Source organism: Triturus cristatus, chromosome 5_1 (assembly GCF_964204655.1).
Source record: "Triturus cristatus chromosome 5_1, aTriCri1.1, whole genome shotgun sequence".
Classification (NCBI taxonomy): Eukaryota; Metazoa; Chordata; class Amphibia; order Caudata; family Salamandridae; genus Triturus; species Triturus cristatus.
In genome coordinates this window covers 952,987,210-953,006,808 of record NC_140587.1, presented here as the reverse complement: position 1 = coordinate 953,006,808, position 19,599 = coordinate 952,987,210, and the positions used below count along the sequence as shown (strand labels likewise).

Below are 19,599 nucleotides of genomic sequence, written 5' to 3'. Positions count from 1 at the left end.
ATAAATGACAAAGGAATAAACACCCGACACTGATATTCAAACAAATGCCTGTTTATCTAAATAAATTCAAATGGAAAGTCAATCATTAGCAAAATCGTTATTCTCATAGTTACCTATTCTAGCTAAATGGGACAGGTCAGGTCTCTCGGTAAAGTCTCTCGAGCCGCCGTCCCCAGCATAGGAAACGTCCAAACGCGATGAAAAAATGATCCAGCGAACGAACATGGACCCTCTCTAGTCTAACATACTTATAGTGTAAGTTGCAAATAAAAGTTACAAACAAATGTTAGATATCCATTGAACCACTGAGCAGAGCGAGCAGGAAAGGAAGTCTCTTGGTTACATTTAGAAAACCTCAGCTCAGGAAAAATCACAAAAATAAAAATACGGAAGAAGGAAACTCGAGTTTGCAAATGTTTCTTTCGTAAATGCTCTTCCTTGATATCTTAACAGAGCCACCGCAGCATTGTCATTGTTCATTGTGGCTTTATCCTTGTCCAAGGACAGTTGGATTCGTTCCCGGAGCTGCTGTCCTCACGGAAAACTTTCTACCCAGGCAGAAGCTGTGGTCAGGTGACTCTCGACCATGTTCAGCAAGGCCTCTCATCAAAATTCAATCACTCGAGCGTAGGCTGTAAATGGCAGCCATCTTGTTTTAGGCCAAAACGGACCATCTTAATTAAAAGAAACACAAAACAACATTACTACAGCATAATGATTATACAGTGTTAATCCCCACTAATACCCTTATGTGTATGTAATTATCCAGCCTTTTGCAACACAATAAAGCATTAGTACACGTTATTTTAAAAAGCGTTTGTGCTTTAATCAAATAGCACTTTTGCGACATTCATTTAATTACATGCACATTATTATTAAGCAACATATATGCATTCCCACGTGTAGTTTCTCTCATTAGTAATGTTGGTTAATCTGACTTTAACAAGACAGACTATTAATTAATGTTTTTAAATTAGTAATTTTAATCATAACATATAAACAAAACTGGAGCTTAAAACTCGATAAATTTTCAACAGAAAACTCTGCTCCAGCAATCCCCCCTTTGGTGATATCTTATCACCACAAAAACCAACCCAAAAGGGAAAAATTTAGTCCCAATTTTTTTTAGGAGAAATTGAAAATGTCTTTGTGACACAACATTAAACACCAGACTCTCTCACATCATCCCTCCTTGATTCCAAGTACACACTCTCCCTCAATTCCTCTAATTCTATTTCTTGTGGGTCTCTCCTTGACCTCTTTTGTTCCTTTTCAGAATCCCTTCTAATTATTCTCTTTTTCCCTCCCCTGTTTTTACAACACAAACACCCCAATCTTAATATCAATAAAGCAACAATTATGCATGTCAAAGGAAACAATATTTTACCAATAATAGTACTACCTATCTTAGCAATAAAACTCTTAACAGCAACTATCTTATTAGCTATTTTAGTCCAGACACGTTCAGCTTCAAGTGGTACTAATTCTTCATGTAAATCAGTAATATTTTTGATATAGACCTTTAGGTCTCTGCTTTCGTCAGGAATGTAAGTGCAACAATGTTGAACTTTCAGCATTCCGCAGACTCCACCCTCTGTAGCCAAAAGAATATCAAGGGCAAGTCGATTTTGCATAGACATGGCACGTACGGCAATCATCTCCGTATTTACCAAAAGAAACCCTGTACCTGTACTTGTCGATAAGCGATCCACCACTGTTGACAGTTTCCGAATCCCATATGCATTCAAAGAAATTCCCACTGCTGGAATCAAAGCACCAAAAATGTCACCCACTATCTCTGACCAAGTTTCTCTCTTAAAACGTGTTAGTAAATTAATGTGTTCTACATCTTCTATCCTATCTATATGAAAAATCTTTGGAAAGACCAGGCCCACATAACACGTGCCATACCAATGGTCAGGCAACTTGTAATAAGCCTTGTTCCCACAAACATAATACACTCCTGGGAAAACTGGATCCTCTCCAACTTTAAAACCCCATCCTGTTGCAATGAAGTATGTATCATGACACTCACTAGTCCCAACAAAATATGTATCATATTGGGATTTCTTTCTGGTAATGCATAGTTTACCCTTCTGTGGTGCATCTAAAGCCAAAGTCGGACTGGCCCCATTCTTCAACTCCTTTCCCATCTCAATGTCCCAAATTGTCTCACTCACTTTATATTTCCCTGCCTTCTCATGCATGCTCATTCTCCTTTCCTCTACCATATTTAGGAAAGCCTTCTCCTCTTCTTTCAAACTACAAGTTAAATTGTTTCTAAAAATGTAATCTAAGGTTAATTCTTCTTTCTCAATAAAAATCTCACCAAAAATGTTAGCTTCTTTAGCCGGATTCAGCCTTTTGTCCATAGGCAATTGCCCAAAAATGTTATCTTTGTTAGACATCTCATAATCTATTTTCCCTAACAAATAAAAAACACTACTTAGCACACTACATGAAATTCCATACGTGGCTGGTAAATGGTGATAAGTAACACCCTCTGAAACGGATGAAGGTAATTGCATACAAACGTAGCAATCCCTAACTTCCATTGTCTTTACGTATTCGTACAACAACTTTGAAAAAACATTGCTAGAAAAATCATTAATTGGCCTATCTTTATGCACGTAAGTGTTACTAATTCTAGTTGGAACTACTTTTTGTGAATTCTTTCCTACATTAGTCACATTTTCAGTATGCATTCCTAAAACGTCTATTGTAACTCTAAAGGTAACTAATAAAGCTAAAACACCCCATAATAGCATTAATAATCCAGTACAGCAGCAACACATTTTACACCATCTTTTCAAGAAGGCACATCTACTTTGATTATTCTCTGTGTTAGCCATTTTACTACTTTGGCAGTGTCTTTTGACTTAGCCTCTTCGACTCCACTACTGAGTTTAAAACTCTAAATTATTTCACACAGCTAATTTCAGATTTTCTCTTTTCACTTTTCTCCAAGTTACTCTTTCAATTCACTCAGTTTGGATTTTCATCACTTTTCACTTCTTCTTCAGCAACATCAAATTGTATCAGATCATCAACAACATCCTGTGCATCCGACTCTTCTCCAATGTCAGTCAGGATAACTTTTAGGATTCCAACAGTTTTCTCCTCAACCACTTCTCGTACGGTCCCCTCTGGATTTCCTTGACTTTCTGCCTCTTCACCTTCAGACAGTGCCACGTACGTCCATTCCAGTGACCTATACTTCTGGTTAGGTTTTCTGATTCTCTTGATCTCCTCTGGTTCTTTTGTAACCTTTTGTTTTTCACCTTTTGTTTGATTCTGACTCGACACCTCGTTCACTTGTTCAGCTTTCGATGAATTTGCTCGTGTCAGTCTGTACCTCAATCTCTTTATCCTGTTGGGCCAAAGATCTCCTCTTACAACCCTTTTTGGTCTCACCTCTTTATTATTTCTTTCTCCGATCCAAGTTCTCTTTCTCAGAACTCGACCCTCTGATTTCTCATTCTCACTCTCATCTGATTCTGTCTCATTTGCCTCTTGTTCTTCAACAATTTTCTTTCGCTCCACAGTCTTTTCCACCACCGATTGAGACTTCCCTAATTCTGTCCCTCCTCGGGTCTCCAACACGCAATCTTCTTGCTGTCTACTTGTCCCTTCACCTAGCTTATCAGGTATGTTCCCTACACCTCCTCGGGGGTCTTCCGCAATCTGTCCCTCTCTATCTTCTTCTGACCCTGCTTCTTCAGGTGTAATCTCAAGTGGATTTTCAACCTCTTCATATGATTCAGGTGTAGTCTCTGTAGAATTGCTCTTTTCTCTTCTACTGCTTGTTGGAACTTCAGGCACTCTTACAGAATCCGATCTCTCCTCTGAGACTCTCAATGTTTCTCTTGAAGCCTCTCTCGGAAAAGGGAAAGAATCACTCAACTCTCTTTCACCTTCACCTCTTTCAGGATTTCTCCCCCTTCTCACTGGTTCAGTTTCTGCATCATCACTGGAATCTGATTCTTCAAAATACTCCTTACCAGTCCCATCTTTTGGATTTGAAACTAAACTCTCAGAGTATGACTCGCATGCACCCAGTTTTTCACACCGGCACACTTTACTGCAGTTGTCGTAGTCAGAATGACTTGTCTTGGCCTTCCCCACCTTGGAACCAAGCAATTTCTTCTCCTGTGCACCTTAATCCTCACCCAGTCCCCTGGACTCAGATCATGGGCTTGCTTCTTCTCAAGTGTAGTAGCGTCCTCTCCAACCTGGTGAAACACAGAATGAACTGCGTCAGCCAGGCCTTTACAGTAATCCAAAATCATGTCATCAGTTATTGTCATCAACTTGTTGACAGGCACAAATGCATGTCTCATCGCACGTCCCATTAAGATTTCGTGCGGACTCAAACCTGTGGTTCTATCTGGAGTAGACCTAATAGTCATCAGCACTAGAGGCAAGACATCAGGCCATTTCATTCCAGTGGCTAAACACATCTTACCAATTCGGTTTTTTATTGTGCCGTTCATCTGTTCAACGACTCCAGAAGCCTCTGGTCTGTATGCACAATGTAGCTTCTGCTGTATGCTCAATGCTTCACAAATTAAACCCATGAGCTCATTATAGAAGTGTCCACCTCTATCAGACTCAATAGTTACTGGGAACCCGTACCTAGGAATCAACTCTCTTAACAGTAACTTTGCAACTGTTATCCCATCATTTCTCCTAGTCGGATAGGCCTCCACCCATCTTGAAAACAAACAGACTACCACTAGAACATACCTCAACTTATTCACTTGGGGCATCTCAATGAAATCTATTTGCATTCTGGTAAAAGGACCTCCTTCTCTGCCTATTGTTCCTAGGCTCACCACTGTCTTTTTCCCAGTATTGAACTGCTGACAAATCAAACATCTCTGACAGATGCTTTCTGCAATTAACCTGAACTTTGCATTGTACCAGGTTTGCTTAAAGGACCTAATCATTGCGTCCCTCCCCAGATGTCCTTGGCCATGATACATTCTTGCCATTGTCGACAGCATTGAGTTAGGCATGACTGGTCTACCATCTCTGTAGATCCAAACATGATCTGTTTCTCTTGGGGCACAACCTGCCTTGATCCAATCTCTCATTTCCTCATCTCCTGCCTCATCCTGCAACTGTTTCACTTCATCCCACGTCTCTAGGACATTAGTAAACATCACAGAACAAAAAGACATTTCCCTCTCTCGTGCCCTATTAATCGAATTTTCACCCATTCTTTGTTTATCAAAAATAGGCACAACCGGACCAATCGTTACAGGCACTGTAACTGCTTCAAGATTTTTCGTCAGCTCGCGGATTTTCTCAGTCAGCTCAGATGTTGTTCTGGCTAATTCCCTTGTTTTCTCTTCACTGACTCGATTCTCTCTCTCTCGTTCTCTCTCTCTCTCCCTTTCCGTGAAAGAACTACCACTTTTCAAATCAGGTGTCACAACTTCGGTTTTAATGATTCGCAAAGTATCTCTTACAGGAGTAGAAACTGACGTACTCTCTTCTGGTTCTGGTCTATACGGAGGTGGTCTCTTGTAAATCATGTCATCCAAGACCTCGTCCTCGTAATCATTAGCCCCATACCTTCTCACTTCCGTATCAGGCACCTTTCCTGCACCTTTCCTCCCTTCCACTTCTTCAACAGTCCTCATAGGATATAATCCCTCTGACATACTAGCATCTCGCCATCTCCTCATTCGATCATGATGAGTCTCACGATCATATTTCCTCCCAAAAAAGTACCTATAATTGCCTCCACTCCTCTGCTTTTCTCGCTCATGCACCTCATCTTCCCATTCCACCAACGCCTCGAACTGTGTCGGCCTTGGTCTAGGCTCTAGACACATCATTTTCTCCCGCAAATATCTCAACACGGCCAGATTAAATGAACCATGTTCCGGGAACGCTAAGACACCATCTTCTTTAGTATACTTAGCCCAGTTATCTAACCATATACAGGTATGATACCCATATTTCGCAACCATGAAGGATGCAGGAGTTCTCGTCGGAGGTAGCAATTCACCCTCTCTAGTTATCACGTTTTTATCCTTGTCGAACCACCTTTTTATTTTACCGAACAAAGATTTTTTCTTCTTTTCCTCCGGTTGGTAATACATTTTAACGTTTACCAATATTCTCTAGTCCCTTTCGCAACTGTGCAAATTTCTTTTGTCCAATAACAGCGCGACTCACACCAACGCACCAATCCTGGAGCGTCTACGTCACTCTGTACTCCTTCCAATCCCTGCGCGACTCACACCAACGCACCAATCCTAGCGCGAACACTGTTCTGAGCCACTATCCAATCACAGCGCGGTCTGAATGATGTCAGCAGTCGCTGCAGACGCTTCTGCTCTGTCTCCTGTCACTCGTCTACCCCTCCTTTACAAAGCCTTTTCAGTAGACTTCGTTTCAGATTCTACAAAATCTATTAGTTACAACATATAAACATCTCCATTGTCTGCTTCGCTAACCACAGAATAGTAAAGAAAACTCTCACAAGAATCCCACTTCTTTCTAGAACAGAGCTTACCTCTGCTCTACCACGGAATAATTACTTTCGTTGACACAGTAGCACATCCCTCTACTCTGCCCTTCTAACATGCATCCATTAACTGTTTCCTCTAGGACTGCTCCAAAGAGTCTTACAATCAACTAAATGCTCATACATTCACGCACTTTCACACTAGAAAATATAGCACATACACACAGAATCCTGCCTTTCCCAAGAACAGCAACCAATCTGTCCCACTACAGAATTATAACACGCGTTAACCAAGCAGCTTACCTCCGCCCAGTCCTTCAGACAAGCTTAGAGAATACCTATTACTACTCCAGCGATAAGCTTTAACGGCGAACCTTACGGATCCCTGGGACTTAAGACCAGAGTTTCACAGACAACCTTTGCTGCCATACGCGCTCCTTTTATACCGAAAATATATTCCTAATAGTAACACACGACGATGTCACTGATTGCGAACCCAGACAATGTGACGCGCAACTTCAATTGACACACGTTTTTCCCCGCATACATACAGGGCCAACAATCCCGTTTTTCCCGAGAGCAGCACTTACTTCCCTCTGCCCTACTACGGAACCGTCACCAGCTCCCAAGTTCCAGAAGCCGTACACACTACATAGAACTCAATACGATGACCTCAACATATAGTATTAGTACATATACTAACATCAATCAACAATTAATAAATCAAAAGCCTTTGTACAAGCAATCTAATCAGATCAAGACAATAATCAAACCATCATACTGCTACCAGGAAACTGCTGCAGATCGGCGCATATAAATTCTCCCTGCTTCCACGGACAGAATAAATCTACAGTCACACACGCAATCACTCATCATACGCTAGGGCCCATAACACTAAATTCACGCTATTACTCTATCCACACTGAATGTAGGAGAGAAAACCTAAACCAATCTGCATCTACAATGAGGTCAATGCGACCTTAATGACATTGTCTTGAGTCATGATTTTGAACATAAGAAATACATTTGAAACTCAATAAATGACAAAGGAATAAACACCCAACACTGATATTCAAACAAATGCCTGTTTATCTAAATAAATTCAAATGGAAAGTCAATCATTAGCAAAATCGTTATTCTCATAGTTACCTATTCTAGGTAAATGGGACAGGTCAGGTCTCTCGGTAAAGTCTCTCGAGCCGCCGTCCCCAGCATAGGAAACGTCCAAACGCGATGAAAAAATGATCCAGCGAACGAACATGGACCCTCTCTAGTCTAACATACTTATAGTGTAAGTTGCAAATAAAAGTTACAAACAAATGTTAGATATCCGTTGAACCACTGAGCAGAGCGAGCAGGAAAGGAAGTCTCTTGGTTACATTTAGAAAACCTCCGCTCAGGAAAAATCACAAAAATAAAAAGACGGAAGAAGGAAACTCGAGTTTGCAAATGTTTCTTTCGTAAATGCTCTTCCTTGATATCTTAACAGAGCCACCGCAGCATTGTCATTGTTCATTGTGGCTTTATCCTTGTCCAAGGACAGTTGTATTCGTTCCCGGAGCTGCTGTCCTCACGGAAAACTTTCTACCCAGGCAGAAGCTGTGGTCAGGTGACTCTCGACCATGTTCAGCAAGGCCTCTCATCAAAATTCAATCACTCGAGCGTATGCTGTAAATGGCAGCCATCTTGTTTTAGGCCAAAACGGACCATCTTAATTAAAAGAAACACAAAACAACATTACTACAGCATAATGATTATACAGTGTTAATCCCCACTAATACCCTTATGTGTATGTAATTATCTAGCCTTTTGCAACACAATAAAGCATTAGTACACGTTATTTTAAAAAGCGTTTGTGCTTTAATCAAATAGCACTTTTGCGACATTCATTTAATTACATGCACATTATTATTAAGCAACATATATGCATTCCCACGTGTAGTTTCTCTCATTAGTAATGTTGGTTAATCTGACTTTAACAAGACAGACTATTAATTAATGTTTTTAAATTAGTAATTTTAATCATAACATATAAACAAAACTGGAGCTTAAAACTCGATAAATTTTCAACAGAAAACTCTGCTCCAGCACAACCACAAACTGCCTCTTTGCATGCAGTCACAAAACTACCTGCCTAATGAATATTAATTAGCCAGGTTGCAATTGTCAACCGTCTGTGATTGGCTGCAAATTCAGAAATGGAGGCCTGCAAAGAACAAACCACTGTCCATGCTTCAGAATTCCTATGTGGGATTTTCTTTTAATAAAGGCGTCCTTTAAAGGGACCGTTGCTGCTTTAAAAACATACTTCCACACAGCAAATCAGATATCACCCCTTTCGAGGTATTGATATCTGATCAATGGTTTGCCACAATTACCATAACAAACCATTGATATAAGCCTTCCCAAATTGCAAATAGAAGGGATGCACTCTTTTCACACACTCTTTTATTTGTAATGCACAAATGGTTGCAAAAGCCCTTTTATGAGTTAAAACGATTTTTGTGAGGGCCCGATTTAGATTTCGGTGGATGGGTTGCTCTGTCACAACGGTGACGGATATCCCATCCGCCAAAATATAAATCCCATATTACCCTATGGGATTTATATTTTGGTCGGACAGGATACCCATCACAGTTGTGATGGAGTAACCCATCCGCCAAAATCTAAATCAGGCCCTGTGTCTTGAAAAGTACTTTTGTGAATACTAAAAAGACATTTTGTAGTCACAAACCCTGTGATTAGTAACGGTTTCAGCTGTAAAATGCCTTTGTACAATGTGTCCCTAGTCCTTAACAATTCTACAGCTGACTTACACCATTTTTCATTTTTTGTTTAGTACATTCATTTAGGACCCATCATGATTTAGGTCTAAATACAATTTTGGATGGAAACATGAGTTTCCAACTAAACATTTCGACCAAAATGGCATTACGACTCTTGTGGAATTACTGCATACCTTAACACTGCGTGCTGTAATACGATTACAGCAAGCATTTTTACTTTTTATTGAGATGGAATGAGTATTTTTTTCATGTGTTTTGCATAGTGCTGGCTTGTGATAGAAACAACTGTCAGAAAGACAGTTTTTCTATCCAAGACCCCTTTCCACACAGCTCAACATGGCTACTTACCATCCGAATACAGAGGGAAAGAGATACAACTCTTATAAGTTCGGAATATAGTCTCACATATGATTTAACTAAATTCTGTGGCACTGTGCCCCTTATCAAGGGGGAATGGGTAGTCCTAGTGGCTATCACAGTCAGATTATGGGCCTGATTCACATGCATAAGCTAAATCACAAATGTAATGACAAGAGGGTTTATTGAAGATACAGGATTGAGTGTGGCATCCCTCTCAGTCTGCTTCCAACTGTTAGAGTCGAACGCCACTTCTCAAACACACACAATTGAACGCAGAGAAGATAACATTTCAATTCTTTTGAAGAAAGACATTACAACAGTAAACTTACAATTTTGTGTATGTTTACATTTTTTGGGGGAAGTTACAAGCTACAGGTTAATAGTAGGTCCACAATTGGGGAGACTCTGCAGTCGGGACATAGAACTCCGCACATAAAGATAGGACAGGTCAATCTTTTTATTTCTGAGTTTTGGACACCCAAGAGTCCCAGATTGTAGTATTTATTTTGATCTCCTATTGTGGGACTTTCACTTAAATCCGTCTTGAACAATAAGGTTTGCCTTGCTGGATCTCGAGTTGAAGGCAAATGTGCAGCTACAAAAACTTTTCTCTGTGTATCTCGGGTCTCAGACCTCCCAAGATTGAAAGATGCTGCAGAGGAATTAGAATTTTGTTTTCTGAGATGTAAGCCACTGGACGACCATAGTGTTGCATGAAAATTGGTCTGATGTGAACAGAGCCAGACTACCTTGAATGTGTTCTCTCTAGTGAAGGACCTCTTGTTGAAGCTAAGGCCTAAACGATGTTAGAGCAGTCAACTCTCGACATCACCAAGGCCATCATCAGTTTAATGCTTTTAGGTAGTTGAAGTAACATGAGGAGCCTTTGAATCTATATGCGGTGGAGATTAATGTTTTGGAGTAATGTGATTTGGTGGCCAACATACAGTCGGGATGAATCAAGATCGAAGGAGCTCCTAGTTCCATAGGCCACTGAAAGGTAGGCTTTCAACTAGAGAAGATTTGAGTCTGCGGATCTTGGTTTTAGCACTGTTTATGCAGAGGTAATTCTCATTCACCTAGAAATGCAAGTGTCTCCAGCAAGCATTAAGGGTATTTTTCTGGTCCTCATAGTTGTCCAGACATATATGTAGTCAAATATCCTCAAGGGACAATTAGACCTATGTGTGGAATTATGATATAATCTGTGTCAGTGGCCCTAATTAAATATCAAAAACGTTATAGTAAATTGCAGAACCTGGAATGACCCTGTAAGAGATTCTTTTTATTGATGACGTGAAAGATCAAATTTGAAATTGCTGACACCTATTGGATAAAAATGATCAGCACAATTGAAGAACTGTCACGGTTATTCCAGCCCATTTCTCCAATCATTCTCATTGGGGTTTGTGCTCCACTGATTCACATGCAGATGATATGTCCATAAGAATTAGGAATTTTGAGTACCCATCCTCTTCCCCATTTAGAGTGTAACCATATCCTCTCTGCTGTTTGCAAAGTCACTCTTGTCTTTCCCGTGGTCTAAAGAATATATATATGTTGTATAGCAAGTTATTTGATTATCCAAATTTCAATTTGTTAAGTCGCCTCCCCCTCCACGATCTTGCTAATGAAAGGGAGATTATAGTAGCTTGTAATTTTCTTGGTCCAGCTTGTTGGCAAAAGGTAGTTTGAGGATAAGAGTGATTACTGACTGTTTTAAAGCATTAGGCATTCATTTATATTTGGAGGTTAAATTGATGGGCTCGATGATGTCCCCAATTTTTCTAGTGAATGGATCAGATCTTGATTACCTTATTTTCACAGAACGTTGTCAGGTGTTTAACATGCTCGTCACACATGGTAGTGGCATCTTTTATTACCTCCTGCTGAGTTAATTTTAATTTTGAAAAGTTTTCTTATTTAGTTATTAGTTTGATTGATTCAAGTTGCTAAATATGTCTTATTTCTTTCTAGACTTCTCTGTTCTCACACATAGGTTTTGTATTGCTCCAGGTTGAATTTTGTATGGGTCTTCCTCCACCTGTTTTTCAGTTTGGGCCATTTGTTCGCCTTTCACAATTGTAAAGGACGCATTACACCAAGTGTTCTTTGCACTTTTTATGGAAGGCATTGAGATCAGCATTTAGGGTAGCGTCAATCAAGATAATGGGTTCTACATTAGTAGAATTATTTTTTTTAATCCGCTTAAAACTTTCCTACAGTACTTTATTAGATTTAGATCACTCTTGGATGGCTGGAATTGTATTTTGATATTAAGGTTGATCAGGGAATGGTCTATTCAGGCTTTTAATTTAATCATTAAATAATCTGTAGTGATTCCACAGGTGAAGTCCAGGTCCAGTATGTGACCTGCCAGATTGGTTGTTGAGGCAATCAGTCAGGAGAGTCCAAAATATTTGAGGTACTGCTTGTATAACTTGCTTACTACTCTGGTCATCTACTGAGATGTTGACTTTAACCAACAGCATGATGTTAAGAGGGATAGTTTTGTCCACAATTTCTTTAACAGATGCTGAGTTATAGCTCAGTTTGTGGTACACTATTACAATTATGAAGAAGAAATTAGGACAAGGAGAGATCCACACAGCCATGTGCTTGAAGCATGAGAGATCTTGGCTCCACATGCGTGTTACGGATTTGTGGTGGATTAGTGGCTTTGTTAAGATTTTAAAATTAGGAGGCAGAAGGGAAACATGTAGAGTAGTGTCGTTATTTGAGAGCCAGTTTTGTGTCATCCCTTAGATTACACATTCCTCTTCCTCAATCCTGGAATGTTAGTGAATGTTTACTGCTGAATGGTCGTTCATAAGGACCATATTCCAAGAGGAACCGAACATGATGTAGGAGTGTTCAGGTAGAGCTCTGATAGGGGGTTAGCCTTTGAGATAAGAAGCCTAGGGTCATATTAACAAGAGGGAGAGATAAAATTATCGTCGCTTTAGCGTCCGTTTTCGGCCGAAAAGCAGCAATAATTTTATCGCAACATTAGCGATTTAGCACCCTCTTTGCAGCGCATCGTTAATGAGATGCAAAGTAGGCATGCCTCAATAGACTACATGGGAAAATATCACGAAGGCAGCTTCACGATATTTACAACAAAATCGCGCTAATTGGCCATTAACTCTGGATTTTAACGTCTGCTAAAATCCAGTGTTAGGCATACTTTGCATGGGAAGTGGAATGTGGGTTTACGACCACAGGGTCGTATCAGCAAGGTCATCGCTATTTTGCAGGGAACATCGCTGGTTTTCCAGCGATGGTGGGACAATTCCCTGCTATCGCCAGAATTTTCATCGCCAATGCGCTAAGTGTTGTACATAAAGCACTAGCTTGGCGATGAATTCCAGCGATAGCTGGTGATAGGGAAACTCGTGCTAGGCGCGGCCAGCGATAATTATCGCTGCCGCTTGTTAACATGCCCCCTAATTCTTGATGTTATAGTGATTTCAACCTTTTAACTTGTAGGGAACCACTACATCAATGGCCTCATTATAAGGTCTCTGGGGCCAGCGAGGTTATGTCTACTCTTCATAATTAATGATACCAAAGATACTGGTAAATACCAGAGGGCTAGTTAACTGGCTTACAAGTGGATCCCGGAGGGTTCCCTGAGAAATTAACAGTTAAATCAGCAATCCTAAATCTGAAATTCCCCAGTAATTCCTCATTTACCCTCCACCCTGTAGTTTCACCCACAGATTTCATTTGCCTTCAGATGCTGGAGTCTCATGGTGATATGTACCGGATATGCCGATTAATGTCCAACATTTTAATGATTGTAATTCACAAGGAAGCTGCTAATACTGTTACCGGGTTAATTCGATTTTGGGGGCCTCACTCTTGAATGGGTACTATTGTATTTTGATATTTTAGAGTGACCAGACATGGGCTGTACTAGCGTTTGGTTTATTCATTAAATACACTGTAGTGATCAACATGTAAAGATGAAGTCCAGGGTGAGGCAGAGCTGTAATTAGAAGTTCAGTTATGGACATCTTCAGAATCATTGAATTCGTAGGTAGCCATCCGCGTTCATATTTGTTTGTTTAGAATATTGTCAGTCGTGGCAGCATTAAAGGTGCTGCTTAAAACCAATGCCATTAGTATGAGTAGTTAATAAACCCCACACCTTATGCAGCAGTTTGTCATTGAGCTGAACAGAGGTATTAGGCCAAGAGATATTCCTCAGACCGAGGCCTCCTATGATTATTCTTATTCAACGACACCCAAAGAAATCCTTTAGGCATATTTGCTACAAAATCTAACATCCAGATTTTTGGGGCCTCGAAAACCCTCACAATTTTTTAACAACCTTTCGATCTAAATATAGTTGCCTGGATATTGAAAGTGAACTAGAGATAAAGCATAATTAAGCCAGTCTATTTCTATTCTATGATGTTCATGTTGTTGTGAAAATCCAATAGAAATGGCACAGTGTTAGTGAGTGGCTTATCGGGCTGCCATTCACACAGGATTACTGGCTCTTCAGTCATTGTCTGTAGCTCATGGCAGCATGTCATATCAAGCAGGATCACCAAAAACAGATGATGTTTGTAAAACTAGACATTTGTAACATTTAATAGAGATAGAAGTCAGACCTCCTTCAGAGCATCAGGATCAAAAATGTAATTGAAGGCAGTGTTGGCGAAATCTGTGAGGACCATGGCCTCCCCGGCAATCCTTACTTTACTGCCTCCTGGACACGAAATAGTGTGACAATTTTGGAAGGTCAATCAATCAGGTTTGGGGAAAAGCATAATGTTAGCAAATTCTTTGAGGTTTGATCAGTTCAATATCTGGTGACCTAATTAAGTGATGATACATTAGGGCATGAATGCTCTGCTCTCTTTGTAATAAATTCTATCACACATAATTGTTACTGTATTTTCAGTTTAAATAATTTTGTAGTTCATACCACCATTGTTTTGTTAGTTCGGTAGACATATTCAAAGCTTTGGTTTGTACCTAAAGCAATAAGTCCTAATTAAAGACCAGTCCAGACTGAACCTAGAACCCTATCAGAAGAGAAACACAACTGCTTGAAAGCTCTGTGCATAGATTGTATTGGACGGTTTACAGTTTGAGGTGGCGTGAGGACCAAGGGAGAAAGATCACTTGTGAGTTTCCTAAACTTGCATTAAGACATAAGTTTTAAAATGACCACACCCTTCATAAAGAAGTGCAGAAGTCCTTTAGGCAGGCTGGAATGAACACATGTACAACTGTTTGTCTTGCTTATGTATTTGTGGCTAGGAAAAAGAGACAAGAGTACTGATTGCAGACCATCACCTAAGAGCTAAGGATAGCAAAGTATTGCACCTGTTTTCAATACCATCATCGCAAACATTGTGGAGGGAAATAAATGTCCTAAATAAGTATCCATGTTTAGTATAAGAGGATCTGATGATCGTCTGTGGCCTCAGATTCTGATCGACAGCACATAGAGAATCCTTTCGTGAGTGGCTGTTTGCTCTTTACCTTTATGATTATTATTATTATCATTCTTCTTCTCCTTCTTCTCATAATTGTTAGCATTATTATTTTTATAGTGTTAATACTAATAATAAATATAATTGTATTAGTCTTGAGGAAATTAATGATAACAATAATTATAATAAAAGTAATACAATTATTATTATTATTATTATTAATAATAATAATATCTATAATAATGATAATAATACTTACACTCATTATTATTGTTATTATGCTTTTGCTGTTTTTGTTAGTATTGTTATTATTGTTATAATTTCTGTTAGTATTATTGTATTTTTTTTAATCACTTTATTAGCGCAATAGTTTATCAAGCCAACAGAAGCTACCATGAACCATACAAGCTGCAGCAGGAAAATGTTGTGCATTTTGTATTAGACCAAATATTAACACCCCAACCACAATTCTTTTTGGTATTACTATTACTATTTTTATTATCACTATTTACTGTGCAGCAGTCTTTGCAGGTTAACGGGCTAGGCTATGGCAAACTAACGGCATTTCTAGATAGTCAATGGTAAGGCGCTTTCAGGCAGTTTCTAAGGGTTCTTCCTCAGAAGTCAAAGTAACCGTGAGAACACACAGGTTGGTGATAGTGATAACCATATCGTCAATATAAGGCATGTCTTCTTTTTTACTCAACAGGTGCCTTCCTGGTCCCCTACCTGTTTTTCATGGTTATTGCTGGAATGCCTCTGTTTTACATGGAGTTAGCGCTGGGGCAGTTCAACAGGGAAGGAGCAGCCGGTGTCTGGAAGATCTGTCCCATTTTCAAAGGTAATGCCTTTATTCAAAATGTGGAGACTAATCGAATTAAAGCGACAATTCTGCACTTAGGCTGCAAACATTTTGATGTACCTTTGCTCTAACAATATTACTACATGTGTTGAAGACTATGGCAGGTCTCCCAACTCACACTGTGCCTCTGTGCGCCCATGAATTTACCACTCTTCACACGGTCTCCCGGTGAAGAGCCAACATCATACTGTGACCAAAAAGTCAACTAGAAACACCAACTCAGTCAGTTTCCAGCTTGTGTGTACAGGCACTGCACTTTTGAAGCCCTTGATGGGATTTGCAACCACCTGGGGGCATGAAATGCTTGATCAGGGGCCCTTTGTTTTTCTGTTTGAAATTAGTTAAAAGTGGCTGTCCAGGAAAGACCAGGTATAAAAACTACTCCCTCACCCAGTCATGGCCTCTTCAATGTCCACAACTGTGATGGTCTAAATGAGCTGCCACCACTCCAGGCCCCGTCCACTGAGGTCTCACTCCAGACTCACATGGTGATGGTGTTTTCGAAATTGGCAGGTCTGACTATGATATTGTTACAGTATAGGTCACTGCACAAAGCAGTGAGCCAATTTATATATATTTTTCATTGCCTTCTGGCAGAGTGGGGTGTGAAAATCCATGGTGCCACAGTCCATTGCAAAGGAGGATTGGCCTCTTGAAAAACTGGGATTTTTTCAGGCAGGGACAGTTCCTCTGAAAGCCTGCCTTAGTTGCAACCGCATTAACCCTTTCACCGCGGGCGGAATTCCGCCGCGGTGCTGGGAGGTGCGGGGGGGGCAGCCCGGTGGCGCTGTGCTCATGACGGAGCCGCTCCGTCATGAGGCACGGTTGAGCTGTGCTCATGACGGAACGGTTCCGTCATGACTCCGCCCATTTGCGTTGTCCCCCCGCACAGGCGGGGAAACAGCGCCGCGTAGGCGGAGCGGCCGCCAACGGCCGTAACATGACGGAACCGTTCCGTCATGAGCACACGGCAACCGTGGCTCATGACGGAGCAGCTCCGTCATGAGCAGGGAAGGGGTTAATAGATCATTTTTGCCTCTGCTGTACTGAACTTTCAAAGACATGTGCTTGTGTAGGTTCTTACACTGGTCTAGGGAATCATATTCAGAGTGAACAAATTGGGGGCTTTGGTTTGGGGGGCTGTGCTAATTAATTTAATTTAGTACTTGTAGGGCGCAACGAATCATCCCCAAGGGGATCTCTCGGCGCCTGGGAGGCAGATTACCAGAAAAGTGAAGATCTAACAGAACAGGCAAGTCTTAAGAAGCTTCTTGAATTGTGACAGGTTAGGATATGCGCGCAGCTCATCTGGTAGGCTGTTCCAGTGGGCGGGGGCTAGATGAGAAAATACCCTCCCTCCCATCATGGTTTTTCTGATTCTGCAGGTGCGGAGCAGCCTTTGTCTACTAGATCTCAGGGTGCGCACTGTAGAGTACCATTGCATCTTCTCAGTTAAATATGTCGGTCCAAGTCCATGTAGGGCTTTGAATGCCAGGCACAGGAGTTTAAAAATTGATCTTTTCCTAATAGGAAGCCAATGAAGGTGCTGTAATAAAGGTAGTGATGGGGTTCGTGTCGGTTTATTTAAGGCCAGGCGTGCTGCCGTGTTTTGTACAACCTGCAGCCTAGATAACAGATGTTCTCTGATCCCTTCCAGTAGAGAGTTCCCATAGTCTAGTCTACTAACTAGAAGCGCCTGAATGAGAATTTTCCTTGTGTGAAGGGGGATCCAGGGAAAGACTTTTCTGAGCATGCGCATTATGCCAAAGCACTTGGCGGCTGTGATTTTTACGTGCTCCTCCATCGAGAGTTTGTCATCGATCATCACCCCCAGGTCCTTTGCACATTCTTTTGAAATGGGGGTTCCCCTAATTCTTCTGGCCACCACTCCGTGGACCATAGCTCCTCAGCTTTGCCGAAAATGAAATCCCAGATAGCAAATTTTGTGATATTTAAAAAAGATTCCGCTCCTATGTGTCAAATATATTTCTTTTCTTCTCTCTACATCTCCTTCCTCTTCTTTACGTTGAAACCCCCACGTCCCCTCTGAACCTAAATCTACTGACTCTCCTTATGTAGCCATCATCGCAAACACTAACCTCTAGACAAACACCTCCAATGGTGAGACATTCGCTGACAGCTCTTCTAGACTGAAACTGTTATTTATTTTAAAGTAACAACACTGTTGCACTTTCCATGACTTTCTGTTTATCAATCACCCTGGTGAAATAGCTCTGTATGCTAACCACTTTAAATATCAAATTGTTGAGAGTGCCTGTCAAGTCATCTGCATGGTTAAATACATGCCCCCAGGCATGTTTGTCATGACATTGGCCTGCCTCACAGGTTGCAGTATTGTTGCCCTGGAGGGGTGCCCAAACTACTGCTCGCAAAGTGGTGGAAGGCTACCACCTACACCAGGACTTAAGCAGCACAAGCACGATGGTGACAGCATACTGTGTAGTGATCAGTAGTAGTGAACAGGTCATTTTTTACCCTGTGTCACTGGGGTGACAGTCTACAGGCTCACTCACCTTTTTAAAAGTTCTGCTGCTGTGTGCTTAGCTCAACCTTGGCCTACACTAGGTACATGTGGAGTGCTGTGATGGTGCCGAGGAGTGACTCTGCGCTGGATGTATGTGTGCCTGGGTAGGGTGCAGTGCAGAGATAGAGCTGTATGGAGTAGTACATGTGGGATTAGTGCATATGCTGAGTGTATGTATGCCTGCAAGGAATACATTACATTAGAGATGTAGTGCTGTGCAGTAAGTGCACAATGAAAGCATATGCTTAGCATATGTGTTCTTGTGTGAAGTACAATACATGAAGGGGAAAGTATTGTGCAGCGCATACGGTGAGTGTGTGTGCTGGAAGTGTGAGTGTTTGCAAATAGCACACCCTGGTAGAGTATGGAAAAGCGTCAGTACTGAACAGTTCACGCAGACTGAAAGTGTGTACTGAATGTATGTGTACTTGTAATGGTACAACGCTTGGAGGGAACAGTGCTGGATAGTAAGTGTACTGTGAATTTACACTGAGTAAGTGTGCCTGCATTTGCACATTAAATGGAAGGGGTCTGGGCGCATCTCAGCAAAGGGGATGGGTCTGATAAGGAAATCATAAAGAGTAGGGCTGGGACCTGGGATTAACCTTTTGATGCGCATATCACTGTGGCTGACATCCAGGTGTTAACTCTGGTCACTCACATGAATTGTGTAGTGGGTCAATCAGCTTCAGTCTCGCCTGCTGTGCAGACATCTTTTCAAGGGGAAAGAAGAGAAATAGAAGTGGGCACTTCAAAAGAAGCAGAACTCCAACGTAAAACTTTAAAGACTCAGACTCCAAATTACATTTTGATGTCTGGGAATGGACTTTAAGAATGGGAGGTTGAGACCTAAAACTTTGTCATCTGCCAAGCTGCCTCGCGGGTTGCGCGAGAAGGGGAAGCTCTGCAAGACTTCTGCCTGTGACCAGGACTGGGGGCCAAGGTGTGCTAGTTTCCCTGCTGGTGAAGTGTCATCGCCCAGGGAGAACTAAGATCACCTGCCTGGGAACAATGGCCCCTGTCTGCTTGTCAAGACCAGGGACTAAGATCAGTGTGCCCTGTGTAGAAGAGGAGTGTGTTGGAGGGAGCAAGCTGTGTGAAGACTGCTGCGC

General features: G+C 41.2%; 1 protein-coding gene across 1 annotated transcript in view; it reads left to right on the top strand.

Moving 5' to 3' along the window:
* SLC6A3 (solute carrier family 6 member 3) overlaps positions 1–19,599 on the top strand; it is a 506,641-nt gene that overhangs the window by 75,903 nt on the left and 411,139 nt on the right. The window contains exon 3 of the mRNA XM_085604173.1: positions 15,790–15,921. Within this exon, the coding sequence (XP_085460299.1) occupies positions 15,790–15,921 (132 nt within the window). The remainder of the gene's footprint in view (positions 1–15,789; positions 15,922–19,599) is intronic.